At 40.6% G+C, this 23,607-nt stretch overlaps 1 protein-coding gene across 1 annotated transcript; it reads left to right on the top strand.

Annotated features, from left to right (window-relative positions):
* The first annotated feature begins 2,018 nt into the window (after positions 1–2,018).
* ltl (leucine-rich repeat-containing larval translucida) lies at positions 2,019–23,550 on the top strand. Its single transcript, XM_076371787.1, has 8 exons — positions 2,019–3,394; positions 8,813–8,981; positions 11,892–12,025; positions 13,482–13,743; positions 15,043–15,321; positions 16,695–16,940; positions 17,555–17,756; positions 20,243–23,550. Exons 1-8 carry the CDS (start codon positions 3,003–3,005, stop codon positions 20,458–20,460), a joined length of 1,902 nt encoding a protein of 633 aa, XP_076227902.1. The 5' UTR covers positions 2,019–3,002; the 3' UTR covers positions 20,461–23,550.
* Positions 23,551–23,607: the final 57 nt, after the last annotated feature.

Below are 23,607 nucleotides of genomic sequence, written 5' to 3'. Positions count from 1 at the left end.
CCTCAAACCGATCAAACGACCGGTTTTAAAATTTGATTTAAAATTCTACGTTTTCTTCCGTTCATTTAATTTTACATCAATTCCTATATTTGCTGATTAATCAGTTTTTCAATGTTTGTCTTTCCTTTCGTTTCTCTTTTCACCAAGAACAATTTGTCATTGAACTTATTTACCTTTATTTTGTAGCTAGTTATTTGAGTGGTTACGGTAAGAACAGATATATACAAAGTGCCAGTACGGTTAGTGCTAAACAAGAGATAATTGACGTGTTTTAAATTTGAAATGTGGAAGGAATGAATGGAAACCATAGGTTGAAACGGAGAATAAGTTGACATTGTCCGATAATGCACAGAGCGTTCCTTCTCTAAAAAATTAGTATTATTTTGGGTTTCAAGATGATCTGTATACTCTTCAAACACAATTAACTGATTAAGATGAAAATATTAACGGAAGTGTTCACAAACTGTTCACGCAGGAATTTAACTGGTAAAACAGAGCAGCTTGGAGGAAATCGAAAGGAGCAGCAAAAAAATTAATAAAAAATCTTGCCAAACGGTAATATTATCATTAAAAATACCAAAATTACGCATGTCGCATTAAAAATACCTTAAGTACAAGTTAACGAAGTGCGAACAGGATGTAACAAAAACAAGCAAAAGAAAAGCAAGACGATTTTGTTGTTTGCTTTTTCACAACAGTGGTCTAACAATTCGCACATCGTCGTTTTTGAAATAACATGACTCGAGGTAATTAAATACACGGATCGTTCTCGCATCTTCGATCCCCGAATAATCATCGAGATACAATTACGATGCGACTTTGCTTGCTAGGTATCGCGATCGTTTCACGCGGTCCCTGTGTCGCTCGTTACGTGGTCTACTAGCCACTGCAATGGAGCGAGAAAGACGAGAGACGCGGAGCCTGGAAAGAGACGGTCCATAGTTACGGCGAGGTCGGAGGGGAAGGGGAGAAGCGTGAAAAGAAATAGAGAAGTACCCGCTAGCGAATTATCTGGTATTTTCTTTTCAGCCTGCGGACCCCGGAGCAGCTAAGCAAAGGTCAAAAGTTGAGCAATGCTCTCGTTATCGGTGCAAACACTGCCTTCGCATATGCAGTACGTCGGCACCGAGCGTTCGGTGCTGTCGTCGAGAAAAACTTCGATCGCGGATGTTCGCCTTCGTTCATTTTTTCATTTCATTCTTTCCATTTTTTTTTCGTCACCTTTCGATCCTTCTTCCCGATAACTCGGTGATCATTACCCGGTGATTGTTGACAGTGTCTCTGCGCGCAGATCATCAGTTGTCTGGACACCGGTGTAAAACGGTCGTGCATCGCATTGCAAGTCGTGTCGATCTGACGCGCGATGCTTCGATCCGCATCGGAGTATATGTTCCGCAACTGAAAAATTTGTAGCACACGGTTGCGTGATGCATTCCATCTCTAAAAGATAAACATATCATCAATATTAACTTTCACTTTTAATTACAATCGAGCAGCGTCTCTATTGATCTTCTTTGACCGTCCATTAACCTTATCGATTCTTGTAAGTGTTGTTGGTACAACAGTTCTGTTTATATTCCAAACATTCCTTCCGTTTCATGAAACTCCACGTTAAAGCTGGATCTTACACGCACCTCGTTAACTTCATTCGAGAAAAACATCTCAGGGATGAAAGTTTCACTCTCGACCCCCGTCCAACAGCCCAAACCGAGCTGCAAGAATCCGCGTCGATATCACGTACAGTGTAAAAAAGTGAAACTGTGCTGTCCCGGGATTGCCGGCGTCAACGCTCGTAGAAGAAACTCTCGTTTAATTACGCCGCGACGAAAGGGTGGCGGCTCCTTGAGTCCGACGGAAGTGGCGCTGCGCCGCGCTGCCCGCGGCCACCGCGCGGTTGTTTCGCGCGACGAAAGCTTCCGGCTGACCGTCTTACGAGAGATAAACGGATCATCGATAAAAAGAGGCGTCCGTGTATGACGGAAAAGCGAGAGGGAACGGAGCAAAAGAAGAGAAGGCACCAGTTACGCACATAATGTACGAGTCCTGAGGAGGAGCCGTTGGAGTCCCTTCCGGAGGCGTGACGCCGCGCCGCGCCACGGCACGACGTTGCGACTATAAGTAAGTCTCGCGCGGCGCGCCGCGGTTTAATGCCGCTGCCGCGTTCGTGGCGCCAAGAGGAGGGCCCATTGGCGACGATAAGCCTCCTTCGTGTCCGGCACGAACGGGAGAAAAAGAAACCGATAGACAGAGAGAGAGTCAGGGAAAGAGGGGGAGCGTGTATGTATGAGAGAAAGAGAGAGTGAGAGAGAGAGTGAGATGGAGAGAGAGGGAGAGATAGATACACGGAGATAGACGCACAGCAGCCAGCTTTCACCCGCGTTTCAGCAGTGAACATACGTGTATATACACGTATACCCCGTTCGGGGTGTGGATCGCGACAGTGTAGATAATACGTAGCTGTCAGTCGTGTCCGACCAGTGTCAGTCTAGAGTTAGTTAGTGGCGGTGAACGAGTGCCCGAGTGTTTCTATCCGGAATCGGAGTTTCAACCCTCCCCGCTCTCCCTTTCAACGCAACGTCTTGCGCGTTTCGTGCCTCTTCGTCCCCAACGCAGTTTGATTCCATTGAAAAAAGAAGAATTTTGCGGTTCGATATTTATCAGTGGGACGCGCCTAAAGTTTCGATCTCCCGGAATCTCTGGTACATCGTAGTTGTCAGTGCTCGGAACGGGACGCGTCGAGAAGGGGGTAGTAGACGATCCGGCTCGGCGAGTGCTCGTCGAAGAGCAGTTCGCGGGGCAGCCCGGTAGCTAAACGGTTAAAACGAGTGTGTCCAGTGTTCAGTGATCGAGGGATCGGCGAAAGGTGTTTGGGATCGCAGGGGGTGCGCATGGTTTCGTGTGGCCCGTGGAGAGGACAGGCCAGTTGACCAGCGCGGATACTTGTGCGCCTGGTTTTGGATGGTGATCGCGGTTGCGTTTTGACCCTCTCTCGACGAACGACCATGTCCGGGTTGCTTTACACGCTCCTAGGGCTGGCGGCCAGCACGAGCCTCCATTGCGCGGTGCGCCGCGAGATAAGCCCGTGCACCTGCAGACAGGGAGGGTTCTCCGGTCCCGTTATCAACCCAGCCACGTCCGCGGCCGCGGCCGCCGCTGCCGTCGCGAATACCGCTAACAATGCAGGCCACTACGCGCACGGGGAGCGGATCGAGGTGGTGTGCGAACGTATGGACTCGTTCGAGCAGGTCGCCGGAGCATTAAGGGGCAAATTCACCGCGGAGCAACAGATCACGCTAAGGGTGTCGCACTCGAACCTGCGCGACATATCCCGCCACGATTTCAAAGAGCTACGTATGTCCATCACGAAGCTCGAGCTGAACCATGATCATCTGGGGTGAGTGGATCTTCTTGCCGGGGATGAGGGAATGTTGACTTGTCTTGGCAAATATCGGGTGTTCGAATGTTTGATTCGTTCACCCTGCACTTGCGAGCTGGAGTCTAGACCGTCGTAAATGTTAGCTGACACGAGCATTTCCTTGAAAATCGTGTTTAATCGTGTGTGCTTCTGTTGGAATTACCATGAAACTCGCGGGGAAGCTTGAATAACGCGATCTTATTGTTTGTACTAAAAATTATCCATCTCGCTGGTCAAGTGTTAAAAAAGTTTAGCGAAACTTGTTTGTTACTACTCTATTAGACATTCTAGCCCTTTCGATGTATTAAGACCATAGTAGGGATGGAAATGATAATGATGGGAAATGCACAATATTTTCTGGGACGTGTTAAACGATTACAAATAGGAGCAGTACGTTTTAAATTGTTCAACCATCCATCGCAGTGTTGTACAATGGAGATTTTGATAAGGTGTCGAGTATGGTATTGTTTAGTTTAACAAAATGCATTAAAAATAGTCACGGAATATGCGATTGTGATCATGTGTACTTTGCCCAAACAGCTGCCTCCTTATTCGTTCTTCTGATTATTCTATGAAAGTGTTTAATTTCTGCAATATTCATGGCTCTGTTGCAGACGATTGTGCAAACATTCCAATTAATTTTTAAATAATTAATTTTTTTTGTCTTCGAAGACAAGCGATATATGAATGGTTCATTTTCATGTCGTCATTTATTACTCAGGAATTTTTATCTAGATAACTTTGACTACCTTTCTAAAGAATAATGCGCGTCGCTCACATGTCAATGGTCACGGTTCAAAGGGAAGAATAATTTTGTTTGAATAACAGATTAGAGGTTGCGGACAAAACGTTCGTTCAGGTATTCACAAGAACAAGTAATTATTCAAATACGCATTTGTACTTTCGAAACGAATATTATTTTACTCTAACATCCGAGTGAAATTAATCCGATACATTCTAATAACGTAACGATTGATAGAAATATCGAATCAATTTTTATACATTGTTTCAATCTAACATTGTTGAATCAGATTTTATTCACTTTCAATCGATGATACACGTATGCTGCAGTCATCGGTGTAACGAGGTAATTGATACATATAGACTTTCAGTGGCTGTTCGTAAATGGTCTACGAATTTACATATACACGGCGTCTTCGAGAAAGGAAAACACTTCTTTATGTCTAAAACCTTGCAAACCATTATGTTTCCGCAAAACAATAAATTGATAGTATAGATGATAGTTCAATAACAATCATCTCCTACGTCTTTCGCGCATCTTTTTCACAACACACCTAAGTTTCACCCTGCACAACATTCCCTTTAAACTCCTCCCAAAGTAATCACCGGGGACCAATTGAAAATGAAGGAAACTTTGTTCAAACGAACTGTCAACCCCCTTTCTCCTGGAACTTGGCGTACAACCAAAGAACATACTTCGATCTATGATTCCTCTCGTTCGCAAAACGTTCACCGCGTCTCCCGGACAACTCGCTCCGTGGTTTTCAGCTCCGCGGACCGTTCAGATTAGTTTCTGTTTTCTCGCGATGAAACGGTATATCAGTCCGGACTTGTTGTGGCGTTCGTGTATCACCGATTCTTTTTGTGTTTATTAAACACGCGTCGGCCGAGCCACCGTGTACGGTACGCAGCTATTTTTTCCTCTGTTCCTGCTGTCCCGACAATTCGAAAGGTCGCACAACTGTTTCATCTTTTTTCCCGATATTATCGTCGAGAGAGCGAGAAGAAAGGGTGTTTCTTTCTTTCTCGTCGGCTGGAAAAAAAGGTGTCGCCGTCGTTCGCCTCGGGACGAAGCAAACGAACACACTTTCGATCGACCTCGCGGCTCCAAGGAATCTTCCTCGATCATTTCGTGGAAGACGTCGCGGCCAGCGAGGCCGAGGAAACTCTACGCGAGTCGAAGAAAATCGTAAGACGACGATAGGCGGCCCGCGGATAAGTGATATCAGCCACGCTCGCCTCGAACCACGCGCACACCATTCGGCCGACGAAACACGTATCGCGTTTGTGGAAGCTCGAGGTTCCGTCGACGTTCCACATTTTCGTTTTACCATTTATCTTCGCCACGGAGGCTCCCCCCTCCCCTCACCGTCGTCACGTGAACACTTCTGCGATCGACGCATGCCGATTGTGTGTGATGTTACCGCGAATTCCCGTTTTGCTGGATTATCTCGTGAAAATTGGCACGAGAAAGCGGACGCCACACCGATTACTGTGAACATTGAAACCATCGAACGATAGGAATGGATGCTTTGGAGATGTTAGCTTGTCCCAGAAATTTCCTTCGTTTTATTCGTGTGTAACGAATGCATAGTACTCGATCTTCCGCGCGATCCATTCTGTTCTGTTGCCTCCGCTTTTGCTAGTAGCTTTGCTAACTAATCAAGATTTCTGGCGTATTGAATATCGTTGCCAGCGACAGAAACAATCTAATACTTGTATAAATGATGGAAATGTATTTATAAGGAACATTCTGCGATCCGAACGTTTTGATATTTCTACTAACTTTATAGGTCTGTGGGTGATTTACAGATGGACCTATTAGGCAACTTTTTTGTTAGTTAGTTCTCTGTTTCTTTATAATATCTTCAAAATAATACGAATGAAAGGTTGAGCGTGAAATGTTTCGCGCATAACGATTTTTCAATGTTTATTGTGGCCTCGAAATCGCGCGGAAGAACAAGAAAATACGAATTAACCACTGAGAGCTGTTTTCACCTCCACAAATCCAAAGAACCTGAATTTACAAATTTCCGAAAGTTCCTTGTCGTTGTGCAAACAAACGAATTACGTGATTCAACTACCCACGACTGCAAAGAACAATGAAGATAAACGGAACTTCAATTAGATGTTCACTGCTACTTACTCGTCGCGAGCAACGCAAGATCCGATCTTCATTTATAACCGAACATTAACGGTGAATAGTAATATCGTGGAGAACTCTCGCTCGTCTGACCATGAGATTCTTTAATCACTTAGAAGCCAAGTGTAACTTTCAAGAAGAAATACGATTTCAGGCGACAAACGAAGCGAAAAAGAAAAAACGGCAAGGCGGTCTCGTGACGTAATTGTTTCAGGTGTATTCGAGGGAATGTCTATCGACTGGACCTCGCAAAAGAGCACGCGTTCGAGCGCACCGTGTTATGCATTGATACCAGCGACAATATCATCGCGAAAAGGTCATCGTCTGATGTTGCGAGTACTGAGCAAAGATGGTTCTATATAACGACGCGGCGGCTCCAATTAGCGTAATTATTTCGCGAATCAACGGCCGTTGACTGCCGGAAACCTTTTCCGAATGGTTGAGCGTGGCGCGTTTCGCGGAATCGATCGAGTTCGTAAAATGCTGGGTCCACCGCAAAACGTACGCCAGCTGTATAGGCGACAGCTATAATCTTTACGTTTATCGTCACGAGTCGCTTATTATTCCTATATATTTTTACACCGCTAACGATAATGTATTAAATAATACACAGATAACGAGGCTAGGCTTATAATTTTTGGGCTCTCGAACGCTGCTGAAAAATTCATTTTTTTGCGAAAATTACGTGGAAAGAATATAGTTGTATAAAGACAGACGCGAAAGTGTGTCGATTCGAAGAGACTTCGATCGGAAATGACCGATTCGAACGGAATAACATATGAGGCGCCACGTGATATCGTCGTTCGGTGTTCGTCGATCGCGGAGATGATCGGGAATCACGAATTTCCTCGTTCCTAGGTAAAACGATTGTCGCTTGGTCGTGAGGACGGCGCAAAGGACGAACACTGGTCTTCCTTGATTATCCTGATAGGCCGCGCGCACCTCGCGGCTGATGAGAGAAAACGAAAGTCCTTGAGGAAGGCGCGGACGACGATCGGGAATGCGTCTTCACGCGAAAGACAGAAAAAGAGAGGAGATCGGCGCGAGAATGAAATCTTAATCACGACTGACCTCTTCCAGCGAGTTATCAGGCGGGCCCTGCGCGCTTATCGCTTTGGAATAATTAAATAACGAAACGCTGTGAGCCAACGTTATGTGAATAATCGAGCGATAATGACCGTGGCGAGCCACGATTTTGGACGTTCCATTGTTTCCTTGGTATCTTGATCAAATTTTTGCGCAACCACCCAAGATCTACGACATCCAACGATCTTCTGAATAACATTGATCAACATTTTTTTCCACCTTATAGTTATTGTTATTCTTAAGAGAAAGTACAGAGTTGTAGGATTCATGTTTAATGTTCTTTGCAATTAATGTGCCGTGAATAATTTCAAACGGAGGAATCAAGTTAGACTTCATTTCTAATTGTTGCTTCCTGTAACGTTGAGCTGTTACAACGTTAGGGAAACTTGAAGAAGTTTTAGAACATTTTTTGAAAAATCTTGTTTCTCGTAATTAGTCTGCAGATTTCGTATACTTCTAACGAACGTCAGTATATTGGATACAAGAAAATGAATGAACATTTTACTTCACTTTTATATAAATGGATCGTTCTATAGAAAAAACGAGTTAGTATTTCTTATTCCCAGTTTCACGGATTAGTTCATGAATACTTTCCGCGAGCTCTTTTTTCAGTTGGAATGAAGCTTCGTTGATATTAGTGAATGGGTCAATCCTTTCTTTAACTGGACTATTCAGCAGGGAATTTGAGTTTCTTCCTTTGATCCGTGACTAGGACAACGAGCGATAATTTCGTTTCGCCGCTGATAATTGGGGATTGATTGCGTATCGCGCGCCGGCCATGTGTTTACAACGGTCACACGTTGCTCGATGTGCGATTGCTCGTAGCCGGAGATAACGCTGCTATCGGTGAATTCCATTCGAAATTTTTCAACAGCCAGACAATTCGAGTTCAATTTCGAGAATTATCTCGCGAGATCGGCTTGAGATCTTTATCATTTCATGACAAAAGCGTGTTCACAGAATATAATGAAACACACGAGCTACAACGGAGAACTGTAATAAACTACTTACAAGGGCAAGGTATTGCATTGCGGCGATCTTTCATAGAACAATTTATATGTTTCATTATATGAAAATCAAATTCTTCTTTACACTTAAGAATTATTCTAGAAGGGACGTAGTTACTTGAAAAGCAATTATTTTATTGCTAAATTAAAATTGCCTAATTAAATTATTAAAGCAATTTACCTATAAATTGAAAGATATTAAGCACCTTTTCTCTACGTGAATTATGAACTCGAATATGTTCCTACGTTTTAAATGCAATTATATGAAACGTGTAACTGACAGGAGCTGATAAAGCACACATATATACAATAGTCCACGATGGCCTTTATTTTCATTTCACTTTTGAACTGAGAGTAGTGCGAACGATCAAATGTGTGTTGATTAATGGAAAATAAAAAAAGCGTTTTCTTGTATTTTAGGATCGTGGACGGCGACGTTTTCGCGGGTTTGGGGAGAACACAATATCTCAGTCTCGCGGATAACGAAGTGCCGACTATACCGAGGCACATTCTGTCGCATCTTTCGTTGCTGAGGACCTTAGACCTCAGCAGAAATCGGATAAGTCGCATAGATTCGGATGACTTTAAGGTACGTGTGTTTATCGCAATTCAAACAAATTTATTTCTCCTGTAAATACTGTAGCGTCATTCAATAGTTTGGGTCAGTTTCCAAACGTTCAAGAGAAAACTTCTAAAAACGATCTTTATGAAAAGTATCTGTTACCATTAAAATGTTCATTTCCGGTAGCAAAAACAAATGTTCTCTTATCATATAAGAATTTTCGGTAAGATCACAGTGAATATTTCAATTCTACTGGAAATTTTATTCGATCATCTAGCAAACGAAGATTCTTTTAAAACACTGTCAAAGAGATTTTACATTCTGCATGTTCACGTAAAGTCTTTTAATTGCGAATAAACAAATGTTTTCTTAACAAAGAAGACATGTGAAAAAAGAGGGCAATAGGAATAACTGATAATCGTGACATCGATATGGAGCATCTCATAAACAGGAAGAATACGAGCTCACCATTAATGACTATCAATTACGAACGTTGATGTAACCTTTTCTGACCGTAGTGCCACTTGCGCCTTTTGAATTATGCATTTATTGAACTGATTTAATCTAATCTCATTTCGACTGACTCTGGGAATGCATTGTCTTTTCATTCGCGGGCGTTTCTGTTCGCAGCGACGATCCACCTAGCGTAAAAGAATTTCGAAGTACTAATTTAAACTTCTTCACTAATCACACATGAAAAATCTCTCAATTTATTTTTATGAACATTCTATTCCTACGATCCGTTGTATTGTTTCTTTCTTAGTTCTAATCTGACAAACAATTAAAAAATATCAAAATTATTCCTATATTTCATTTAAAATAAGGAAAACCGTGTTCCAATTGGTAAACCGTCGCCATCTTGAAATACAGTAGAACCTCGATCATTGGATCGAATTAAACGACTAACAGTCCAAATAATTACAAAGCCGAGAAAAAGTTAATGAAACATATTTTTAAAATTCTATCGTATATATTCTAAAGTTCAGTCAACAAATTTGAATGAATGAGTTCCAATTTAATCAAGACTTCGGGCAATCTAGATCGCAGAAAATAGCGGTAGTTTATCGATTAATACATGGTTTTTCTTATGTAGTGTAATATTGTCACGTTTAACAACCTTTGTTTTTTCCTCGAGCGAGTAAATTACATTGTCAACACCTTTCTCTTGATGAACAACAAATATTACATGGAACATCTCGAGCGGCACGCAAGAAACAAAAAAAAATAATGCTATTGAACAAGCGCATGATATTTTCCGCCGAGCACGTTTCGCATGTTACGCGTGACTTTGTACTATAATACATATTTGTGGCCGGCGTATGAACGAACAATTCATCTCGAGGAGAGGAAGACAGCAACTAGGTGGCCTGGTGGGGTTTCCCTGGCGCTTGAGGCGCACGTGACCGGCCACGTGCAGAGAATAGTCCGCCAATCGTTCTCCAGACGATACGTGCCACTTACGAGATTTTTTATTCACGGCTGCCTCGTGCTGTTTATCACACGTTTCAACCGTGAAGAGAGAGAGAGGGGGGGGGGATAGAGAGAGGGAGGGAGAAAAGGAAAAAGAATCATAGAAACGCAGCAAACATCTTTTGTTCGCTTTTTCTTAACGGAGTCAATTTACATAACGTTCGAACCTCATCGGTCGGCTAGTTTCGAATCGTAAATACTCATGAATAATGTTGGCGCAATTGAGAGGAACAGAGAGTACCTACGAATACCACGATACGATTATCCAATCGAGTACAAAGAAAGAAACGGAAAACCGTGAGAAACCGTGATCGGGAGCGAACGTTCAATAATTGACAATAGCTTTTCTTTTCCTTTTTTTCTATGCGGGTTGATTCACTCGGTAGGTTATAGTCGTTTATTCAAAAGCGATAGCTGCTTGTCCCGCGGCAAAATACGGTTGTCCGTGTATTTGTATACGGCGTGGAGAAAACGAAACAGATGCAGATAACTGTGATGTAATAATGGTGCCCGTATGGCAGATTATCGCGAAAAAGGAGGCTGTTCATCGCGACGACAGTAAACAACCGGAGCTGTTGATTCCGATCGATCGGTTTCTGCCTGGCCGTACGTCTTCGGCTCGAGTCGCTTGTATGCACTCGTGCCGCTCGACAATGCTGCTTCAATATTCACACTCGGCACTATCGTGCCGCCACTATTCTCGATTAAATGTTCCGCGGCCTCGGTATTAATCGCTCTCTGCCGACACTGTTAAATACGATCTTCGCAAACTGCTGTCGAAATATTCCTGTTGTACGAGCCGACATGCGTCAGCTGTTTTAACATTCCGATCTTTTCTTTCCTTCGAACCGTTCAACCTTTTATTTTTAGGATTCATGCAGTTAATCGATTTATTCAAATATTTTATGTATAATACACTATCTTAGATAGCATGTTTTCATGCATATGACCAGGAAGTGGCATACATTCATATGAAACGATCGTTGATTAAAATGTTCATAATATATACACATAGTTTGAATGGAATTTATGTAAATTACTGTTGTACAAAATATATTACATATTTTACATTACATTATATATTTTTTTTATATATTTCTTAATATATTTTTATATATTATATACTTTTTTTATTTTTCATTTGAAAAGAAATAAAGATTCAAAGGAATTGTATCCGTTATAATTATTTATTATTATATATTAATCCAAATTATAGGGCTACAACCTCTTTGACAGTAAATGTTGACGCGTACTGGAAATGCATTTAATAATGCATAATAAGACTCCAGTGTTTAAAATGAAATTATTGTTTCAATATTTGATCGGAGACCTTGCGGTTTTTTGGTGAACCATGTGTAACACTTTATTTTATTTCTAATATACATTGGCGACTTTTTATTGGATTTTCGAACCCCTAATGAAACACTCGTAAATATTGAAAGTACGTTTTTCTCATTTGACTTTCAGTACAATCCGACGTTGCAGCACCTGTCGATGGCTGGGAACGCGATTTCGGAAATGGTGCCGGGTTCGTTTCCGCCGTTGGTGAAGCATCTTCACGTCGGTCGTAACCACTTACAGAGCTTGAATCGGACTTTACGGTATGTCACTTATTGTTAGACCATGCACACTTGTAGACTTGTCAATATGAGTACAAGAGACGAAGTGAAACCAACATAACTGGAGAAAGAGTCCACACGTGACGTCACAAGATAATTCAAAACGATGGACTCTGCTTGAAGCATTTATATTATTCAGTTTTCGTATCATTAAGTCAACTTGAAGTGATACCACGTTGGTCATTGGCAGTAAACGTTTCCATTAAAATTTAATTAATATTTACAAATTATAAAAACACACTCTACGCTATTCAGAGTTACAAATGTGGGATAAAAATTAATAACTAATAAAGTAAAATATATATTTTGATAAGTTTTTAAGTCTGATGAGTTTTTCTTACAATTTTCCTTAAAACTTTCCTTTCGCGGCTTTCAAAGTAAACTTCCCCCACTATTTTTCCACGTGTGACGTCATGTGCATGCTTTTATCTTGACTTCAAGGTGGTTATCTGAAGCCGTGTCCACAAGTGTGTATACTCTAAGGTGTGCCTATTTCTTGACTACTGAAAATTTTTGTTTGTCCGCGAAGCGCTTAGAACGAATCGGACATCCTGTTTATCGGTCTGTCGATGGCTCTTATTTAATTGGCTCTATTCACCGTTGATGCAATGCAGTCATTCTTCGGATGACCGAATGATCAAGCGAACGCACACGCAGATTATATCCGGAGGATAGAACAATTAAACGATCTAGTCACGTGTCCACCGCTGAAAAGTGTACGTCCGAGCCGTTAGAAAGAAATAAAACGTGACGATCAAGGCCAGTTCACAAATACAACGAAGTTATCTGAACTGTCCAGCATTTTAGAATTTCAGAATTTTTTCTCCATTAACTGTCGTACATTTATCTATTATCGATTTATACTTCAGAAAATTAAATGAATCGGTATGCGACCCACTATCCTTCGGCGAACGCGAATATTTGTATACAAGAGAATCTGAACGAAACTGTGTTGTCATCTAATTAAGTAGATAATGAATTACTCATTGGTACATGTAATGTCATTGTTGAACACATAAATCTGAGATACGTAAATTTCTTATCTACACAAAGAGTTTCGCATGACTAACGAAAGATAAGAAATTGGCTGCTGATTTTTCTTTAAATGTACGCGAATGTATCAGTCTTAAAAATAACGTATTTTGTTTTGAATGAGTATAGACAATTAGTTCATGGAACAAATAATAAATAATTGAATAAATAACAAAAAGTCATTGATCTACGATTGAAAACTATAGAAACCAAGGAGTTAATATATCTTATTCGATCGTTTAATAATCGGCAAATACGTTTCATTCGAACCATTGAAAATTTACTTTTTTGTTTTTTGTGATACGGAAACATTAGCCAAGCCACGAAATATCCATATCACTTTCGCCAGTTTGAAGTTGCTTGGGAGGAAAGGGCGCGCGATCCACGTGATTCAATTTTGTTCCAGAGATTTGAATCAGCTGGAGTGGCTGCTAATTAACGCGAACGAACTGACATCCTTGGACGGTGAACTACCGTCCTCCGGTCATAACTTGAAGATGCTCTATGCGGTAGACAACAAACTGACTCATTTGCCAGCGGAATTTCGTTATCTGCATCGCTTGGAGACTCTGTTCCTTCAACACAATAAAATTCGCAGCTTGGACGGCACGTTGCAGAAGGCTCGACGATTGAAATTCCTCGAACTCTCGTATAACGACTTGCAAGAGGTAATACACTTTTTTAAAATATTTTTCAATACATTTCTTTTTAATTTAAAATGTTTACCAATATTTAAATTTACATTAATATTTAATTATTCGTATTCCATCTTCGTTCGTCTACTTCTTTTTCTTTTGTGTTAATGAAGAAATAAGTTTCATATATCGTGTTTCGGGTGAACCTTTGTAGACAACAATTAATTTGCACGGATTATTTGATTCGGGACGTCCTACTACAAAAAGTGATACACGATACACGATGGAAGCCTGATTTAGCTCACAGAATAATTTCATTATGTATAATAACGTTATATTATGTACAGTATTAACTTCATTATATTCCGTTTATGTAGTTTCCATTATATCTAACAGCAATAAATTTATCATTAAATTCATATTAAATTTTATTCTATGTTATGCATATAATTTATACACGGATCGAGCGTTGAAAGCAATTTGAGGATGATACGTTGCGTGTTGATTCACAGGAAGATTTTTAATTTTCCAGAGATTATCTGCAATCTGACGTTCATACTAACAACCTCGTCAAAACATGCGTAAACTGCAAGTGCACGATCGCGGTGCATGATAACACGTGGAGGCGTTCGTTCAGTGTTACGTGCATTAAGTCAATTACTGCATCCTAACGTAATTATTATGTCGTGCGCTTCCGTCTTGCGGATTAAATTTTTATTGAAACGGACAACCAACGCTGGTCTTCACCGATAATCCATTTTATCTGACTTTTCTCGTATGATCCATTTCAAAGGCTTCACGTTTAGCCCTTTGAACTTTCAGGAAAACGAGAGTTTCAAAATTTTTACTAATTTCAAATTTGTTTTATACCCAAAGTTTCTGTTAAAATCGTTTTTAACGTTTCGAACATTTCGTCGTTCGTTTTCTACTTTCGAACTGTAATAACAGCACGACCCGATTCCTTCTAGTGCTAATAGTATTCTGATTCTTAAAAAATCTATTATTCCCAATAAAAGAATTCTACAATCCCAATTCGATGCTAGTCCCGTAAACATTTTTTATATCGTTAAACGTCTTCACGCTTCAATACTTCCAACCTATTGTTCTACGTTTCAGAAAATTGATTGTTTCTAAGAAATGGAAAAAAGAGAATATTGCATGATATCTTAGAGCTCGTCAGGGTATAGCCTAGAACATTTAGAAGATTCAAATTATAGAATTTTTCGAAGGAAATCTCGCACGGGAAGGTAATTTTTGCAAAAGATTGGAAATGTTGTCGGTGGGAAATGGAAGTTTTCCAATCCCTTTATCAAGAGAAATGTTTTCCGTCAGTTGACAGAGGAGGATTTCATAGAGGCGGAGTTGCTGGAAGATCTCGAGCTCGGGCACAACTCTTTAAAATCGTTGGGCGGTACGGTTGGCAGCAATGGCGATGGAAATGGGGGCAACAGTGTCCTTTACCCTCTCAGGTCGCTGAAGAGTTTAAACTTGACGCACAACGAGCTCCGCGAGTTCTCCTTTGCGTCGCTTCGTGGTTTGCGCGAGCTACGAATGCTCGATCTCTCGAACAATAGAATCGGACGGCTTCACAGGGGACGGACACCCTCCGAGGTACTTATCCGTTACAATCCTGTTGCGTTTTTTTTTTGACAACCAAGATAATTTGCAATTAATCCACTATTTTTTAATCGGATTATGAGCAAATACGCTGACAGTAATGAACTTGGAGAGAGCAACACGCTTTGTGTTTCTCTGCATTTCAACCTCCATTACGTAGGCTCCGGCCATAAGTGTAACCTGTTAAGTAAAACTGCATTACGATCGATGGATTCTTCATCGATTTATTACAATTGGGTAGGAGATTGAAATTACAGTAGGATCTCGATTAACCGCGTCGATGATTTCCAAAATCTAGATTCTCTAAAATCTTGATTAAATTGGAACCGAATATATTAATTACCGGATTATTTTAGCTTATAATCAACACTTAAAAATAAAAATAAAATAAAAACTTAAGACATCATGCTTTTTGTAGGCGATTAGTGACAATTAATAGCAGTTGTTGCAAGAATTAATATTCAAAATTATAAAACGTTGAAAACATAAGACACTCAACGTTTAAGATTTAGGAAGCCTAGTTATAGATAACTGCTTGATAAGCATTGGCCATGTAAAGTCTATTAATCGGCTACCGGTAAGTAATGAGTTAATAATTAGGACTCTTAGACTGTATCTTGGAATATATACCATCGAATTTTTTAAATATGTTTTGAACAAGTTCTTCTCAAGCTTCCATTTTTCTGGACAATCGAGGTTCTACTGTTCTTGTCTTTTCTAAATGAAGCTATGTTGCACAGTATAGGTATATTAAATAGTGTTATTAAGTATAGCAACTGTACTTTTTATACAGTGTTGAGGGCCGACAAATATTCTTTACACTTTCTTAAATACTTTTTAAAGAATACCAAGATGATCAGGTTAACCCTAGATAATTAAACTTAAATCAATGTCAATCTGTAACTAAATATTCGACTGATAGACTACAAATTAAAAACACTTATTTTTATATTTTTTCTACTTTTTACAAACAAAGTAGCATAACTTAAGATATATATTATTAGTATTTAATTAAAGAGTAGAAAAGTGTTCAAAAGTAACGTTTGTAGTTTTGGCAGACGTTTAAAGTGTGATTATTTAGATGTGTGATTATTTAGATGAATAGTTATCTAGGGTTAAAGAAAGAAACCAAGGGCCGTAGTCAGCTGAGTCATAGTTCCTAATCATAGTTTCCCAATACTTACCCTCGCTTTTATTATATTTATAGATTAAGAGATACATTAAATTGATACCAGTACCATTTGTCACAATCTAGAGACAATATTTAGAAAAATGTTTGTTTTACCTTATGGCGATTCCCAGCTCGAAATATCTCTATTTTTTTTTAAAGCGCGCGTGGCGAATACATGTTTTGCTCATACTCACAGAATTTAGTGGAAGAAGAAGGAGAGGAAACGGCTGGCGGCAACATACAGGACATGCGTCTTCAGCACAACGAGTTACGGAGCTTGGACGGTTCGTTATTTCTGGGGATGAAGGAGCTGCAAAGGCTGAATCTCAGCCATAACGCGCTGGGACCGACGATCGGGCCACGCGATCTACGGGGTCTCGACGGACTCAAAGTCCTCGATCTCTCTCACAACGAGCTCACAACTCTCGAAGATACATCAGAGGTACACGTGAAAGAAACTGCACAATTGTTTATCGATTGACACTAACTGTACCGTAAAGCAGTCAAATGACCGGCTTTAACCCTTTGCAGACGAGAATACTTTTTATCAGGGACGCGTCAAATGTGCTTGCCGCCTGGGTGCAAACTTTTATTTTCCCTGGAAAAATTGAAAAACATTACTATTAAACTAGATATTATATGCATAAAATAAATATTAGATACTTGTTGTTTGCCGCCTTATTAATGTTGCCGCCCAGGTGTGGCGCACCCCTTGCACTCTCGAGTTGACGCGCCCTTGCTTTTTATTACAAATAACCATTATTTTCAGGTGAAATTTCGGTGATACTATTTCCAATTTACACAAAGGAGAATCTTGCATAAATTAAGGGACAGAACTATTTTATTCCTGTGTTTCGAATATTGATATCTTATTCAAAATTTACTATTGAATTTTCCATTTCATAATTTTACTGTGTTGAATCGTGCGGTGATCGACAATCGTCTCTCGAGCGGGAATGGTTAAAATTTAATTTAAAATTCTCCGTTTTCTTTCGTTCGTTTAACTTTAAGTGATTAAACTGTGAAAATCAACGAAACGCTACCGTACGATCGTAGACATGGCTACCGTCTCTGGAGGAGCTAAACGTGGCGAACAATCGGTTGGTGACACTGTCTGAGAGGGACTTCCGTGGTTTCCCGGTTCTCTGCTGGGCGGACGTCAGCGCGAATCGGATACGCAGCCTGATGCCGGAACTGGTGATGAACACACGTTGCACCGTTCACGGAGTTCAGGATGTACTGCGTATATATCTTCAAGGTAAGCGTGACCGACGTGAACCGTAAAACTTTAGCTGGCCTTCTGCCGAATTGGACGGTATTTGCGATCGATAAGAGTTATTACCGAGGAGGACCCGATAAACCAGCGATTGCTTATCATTTTCTGACGCACGACAAACACCAGTTGATAATGGCTCACAGTATGCGTTGTACGAACGGAAAAATAATATCGGCAAACACAGGTGTACTCGAGTTGAGGATGAAACGTTAACGAAGAGAGAGAAATAGAGGGGCGGGGGGGGGGGGGGGGGAGGAAAAGAGGAAGAGAGATTAAGAAACTTCCAGATTGTTTTATCGTTCTTTCTTCTTGCCGTGTTCCGTATTTGAAAAAGATTATTATAAGCGACTCTCCGGTGGATTAATAAATATCCATGGACGTTTTATCGGTTACCCGAGTCATTGACTTCGATTAGCTGTTCTACATGTGACTCGAGAAAGTGGGAATTTAAGAACACGTTTAAAAAAAAAAAGTCACACATAAATACTTTATCAGTTTCCGAGATGCGTTTGCGAGACTTTTATATTCAATGTATAAATTTGTAATGCGATAAAATCTACCCTGAAATTGATTCCGTGATAAGAGACTACGAGACTGCACAAATTTTTTAAGCAAAATGAGCAACGGAAAGTTCATCCTGCGTGCACGATACATCTCGATTTGAATGGAACGTATTCCTTTTGCCCTCTGTCCAAATGAAAGTACCTACATGAGTTCGTTTTCTCAAAAAGAAACGTTCTTAGAGGTTCAATCCGTTCATCTCGAACAACAACGGACATCAAAATAATCTGTAAAGAATATTATAATCGGGTAGAGAATAAATCGAATCGATGCAAGAATCCAGTCCACGTATGTTATATTGGAAATAATATTTTTCATGTCTTGTATTCCATTCGTGAAAGAAAGATTCAATAATTTTTTACTCGCATTTTATTAGTAACGTCCCCTTAATTCTAATTTTTCTTATCAACCTTAATTCGATTCGCCTGGGTCAATCCTACGTAAAGGTGCGAAAAATAATTGTAGTCGAACGGTATTCGAACTTTCGAAAATCCGTGACGCGATGCAATCGGCCACCGTGCTAGATCAAAGGCCAGCGAGGAACGGATCGCGTCGAACGCGATGCGCAAATGCACGTAATCACGGCTCGTTTGTTGGAAACGAGCGGGTCGATGAGGCGATATATGTGCACGTGGGTCGTGATTTCGCCGGCCACCCTCGCAAGGATAACGAGACCGCCGTCCGACGTAGACGCGTTGAATGGGCGCCAGTTTGTAATTAATAAACGCGTCGTTAAGTGTCGCGAAGATGGACGCACCGCACAAGATGAAACGGGACAGAGGATGAACGAGTCATGAGAGTGGCCGGTGGCGGCTGACAATAAATTACTGGCTGATAATCACTGTGGCTCCGTTCGGCTGAGTGGCCGCGTATTATTTTGTTACAAGAGTTACATTTCAAGCGATAACCTCCGTCCTGGCGCCATCTCGCATTATTTATTGTATATACGAGCGGCGAACATCGGTCCGCTGTTGTTATTGTTAATGCACTGGTTTTTCGTGGCAGCGACCGTTATCATGTCGAATCCCCAGTTATCGCGGCTCCGTTGTTCACTCGGCTAACGCTTGTTCCTCTTTCTCGGCCATCAACCGGCCGGCCCTATCCCGAACCTTGATTCGCGACGATCGTCCCTGGCCGGCGTTGTTATTGCATCCGCAACGGCCACGATTGCTTGTTTACGACGCGACGTCTTCGCAACGACACAAATAACGCGTCGATGCCGGGGAAACGATTTCCACGGAATCTGTCGCAACCACCTCGTTTCGATTTATTTGTTGATCCTTTTATATATTCTGTCGATAATTTCATTATATCGGGTGCACATGCATACACTCGTCCTTCCATTTACGTGGAGTATCTGTTCCACGTGGAGATGTTCTGTGCCCATGAAAATCGCGTATATAGAGCCCGTCGGTACACGAAAAAGTGAAATATAGGGGAGAATAGCTGGTGTAAATTTTATAAATACATACTTATTTATTTCACATAGCTGAACAGAATAATAATAATCACGCCATTTTACAAGACAAAAGTAAATTTTATTTTAGTCGCGTATAAACAATATCGTATAAACGGTGTTATAATTTACCGGGTGAAAAAGGTAATCTTTCTTGTTGTCGAAGACCTTCGACTAGTGCTGTAGAACACTCGTGTCTTAGAAGCTTTAAGACTCAACCTTAAAATCTTCGAAACTTCAGAACTCAGCATTGAAACTTTGAAAGCTCGAGCCTTGAACGATCAAGCTCTGAAAGCTTGAATCACGGCTGCAGCTTTTAATGCTTGAGGTTTAGATCGCATTTTTAAAACACTAGCTTCGATTCCTTCCTGACATGGAAAAAGAAGCAAGGAAAATTTTTCGCGATTTCTTCTCCCCATTTGAGATCATCTATTCTTTTCTATCATTCCAGACAATCCAATGCTTTGCGACCCAGGACTGGCCGACTTGACCGTGGCTCTCGAAGTGAATCACGCGAAGGTCTACGGAGTGGCGGACGATTGCCCGACGATCGCTACGATGCCAACGGAGCAGACGTCACCTTTTCCGCCGTTACCAGCGACGTTGCTGTTGGCCGCGGCGGCAGCCGCTTCCGGCGGGAACGTCTCATTCGCCGCAACCCTCGAATAGGTGCATCGGAATCGTGAAGGATTGCAACCGATCGTCCCGTGGGAACGGCGCTTGAAGCAGCAGGAGAGACATGAGAGACCGTGAGGGTGTTTATTCATATTTGTAACCACCGGCCGTGCAACGGAAAAACTAAACAGCCACGAACTGACCGGCGCGCCTGAGCGTGGGCCGGAAGTGCGCGGACTCGGCCGGCCGCGGTGTCACGGTGCAACCTCGCTCCGAGTTCGACGCGGACGTTTTAGTTCGTTCGTTGAATCGCGTGAATCCCCGACGGGTTATGTCCCGGAAACATAAAACGGAAGGCAGCATAAAAAAAAACAAAAAAGAACGGGGACACGGATTGAGCATGGTCGAGCACCGACGAGATTTGTTCTCTGCGCGATTTGTGCCGATTGGTACAGCTGACGACCATTCACAACTTAGACGACAGCCTCTCTGATCCGCTAGTAGATATATTAAGTGACGAGATATATATATATATATACATATATATACATATATATTTATTTTAACTAGCTTCGATCACATATTGTGACAGTGCGGTTCCTTTCGTCAACGAGAGAACTAGTTCCAGCGTGAGAAACATGAAACATGAGAGGGATCTGTATTCGGAGGATAGAACAATGACGATACAGGTCTAAAGAGGATAGGTGATAAATTATTGACACGGAATCGCGGCCCCATCGTATAAGTCTAGGAACGATCTACCGAAGTTACTGTTTTGTTAAGGCACTGTAAATAATTATTAATCCTGACGCAGTCCGACAAATTGGAAGAGATCTCTGTCACTGAGGACTTTAACCCCGACCTTCCCGCTACTTTGAGAATTATTTTTATTGGAAAAACAGTCGCGGTCCAATATTTTAGTGAAATTATGGAGGACGTGTATGGTAACTTTGACTAGAGAATACCAGTTGAAGTATAAACTAGGAGCCGCGAAATTCTATAAGAATTGATATTGGGTACTCGACTAATTTGGTTTTTAATAAGACACTTGCTCTATTACAACGAAGTTAATTTGATTTAAAAATTTATAGTGCTTGGCAAATTATGTACATATTACAAGCCAACAGTTTAAGTGGTATTTTTTCCAGCATGTCGGACCACGCGTCTCAAATGCCATACGACCCTTATTTCCGGTGGACGAGCGTCCTTCTTGAATTCGGACTCGCGTGTATCATTCATTCCCGCCTGCTTTTTATCCTTAATAACATCATTCGCAGATAAATCGTGGACACAGCACTACGTTGAAGAAAAAAGGAAATTGTAAGCGATTCGTTGAAGATCATCATTAACCAATCATCATTAATCATCGTTAATCATGCTTCGAAGTATTATCCACAACGCTTGCGCGATGCATCGCGTTATCATGATCTTCGTGCACCGATCGCATTTAGATTATTCGTCAGAATATATTATCGGATGATACGACTGAGATCTAGCGTGCGATGATAATATGTAAGATAATACATAGGTAAAAATCTCTTTATCGATGAACGCATAACGACATTTCAATCGGTTCTACCTTTCTTATTAATAATTTCGATTAAATGTTCGATTGTACAGAAGGAGAGGTACCGAATTTCTCGCCCGGTTAATATTTCGAACTTCGAAGGTGCAATTTGTCAAATTTCGTAAGGTTTCCTGCACATAACGTCAGTATTTGAAATGTCTAGATCTTTTTTAAGGAACAAGAAAAAAATTCTTTGAACGAATTTATTCATTCGGTAATGATTAAAATATGTTCGAACATGAACGCGAACTCAGCGTAATGATACCGAGTATAAAGGAATGTTATGTCGGTGAAAATGAAGTTGTACCTCAATTTCGTTATTACTAAAAACCACCATTAAATGAAGGGCAGCTTGATGGAAAGTCATTTCGCTAGATTATAATCGTATCAAGGCCAACCGTTACCAGCTTACGTGAACACGGCGAACGCGTTCTTTACATCATAGTAATTCATCGATTCCCATCGACGCTTCGATCATTAATTAAATTCCTGAATGATCGAGTAAATGAACGATCGGCCAGGTCAATAGTGTAAATGAAATCTGTTAACTTATGTTGTGTACGCGATATGGGCTGATTGGCAGTGGGCGATCAATTGACCCTCTCGTTAACTCATACCAATAGGGATGAATTGTTATCAACGTGCTTCTGTGCATACATAATCAATTGGCCCTTTCCATGTACCAGTAAGGCGTATCGATAGATATTTCGTGCGTAACTACATTAACAATTAAATGAACGTAACACGAGCAATGAACAAAGTGGATTCGACTCTAGAAGTCCTGTTCGATGGTGAATAATTAACAGACTGCGAATATTACTACAACGTTCAGTGGATCTTTCTTTAATATTAAATACAGTGAAATTGTTAATAGACAAACTAAAGCTTTGGGTAATTCTTACTTTTATACATTGATGTACGGAGATATGAATTTGCGCAGACATCCGCAGTCTAGTAATTAAATACCATTCAAGGAAACGTTTATTACTTATTTATTATTTTTAGCATTTCAACGAACAATCGAATCAGCGTATAAGAAGAGGCAACAAGAACAAAAATTTTCCAAATTACTTTTAAATAATGTACAACAGGAACATGATTGATAAAATAATTAAGACTTTGTTGATAATATTATGCTTTCTTCGTACACTTGTTTTTATAAATCATTTTTCGGTACAAATCTTTTCTCGAGCTTTCTTCTTCATGTAAAAATCACATGAAGTTTTAATTATTTATGTACTTTTTTTTATATATATAAATGTGAAAAAACAATCGTTGACGCCGACTGCTAGCATCATATTAGCTAGGACCCAAAATCAAAATAATTTATCAGTTAAGTATTTTAATTAAGCGAATTTTAAGCACTGCGAGAAGTAAGAAACAAATTGCTGAGTATTAAACGATATTTATGACACTTGTTTGGCGAATAAGCGAATGCGTATTTAAAATTTAGTGAAACATTCAGTTCCAAGCAAGTTCAATGATTTTTTCGTTCTGAACAAGGTTTAATTCTCGCACGTCTATGGAACAGGTGTAATTACAAATATATCTCTATAGGTGCCATATATAAGTAGAAGTCGAATGGAGACCTGTTTGTAATTTTAGTACCTAAGTAATTTATCCACACTGTGATT

Source organism: Nomia melanderi, chromosome 10, assembly GCF_051020985.1.
Source record: "Nomia melanderi isolate GNS246 chromosome 10, iyNomMela1, whole genome shotgun sequence".
Taxonomy (NCBI): Eukaryota; Metazoa; Arthropoda; class Insecta; order Hymenoptera; family Halictidae; genus Nomia; species Nomia melanderi.
Note: the sequence above shows the minus strand (reverse complement) of the source record. Positions and strands in the feature narration are given on the sequence as shown.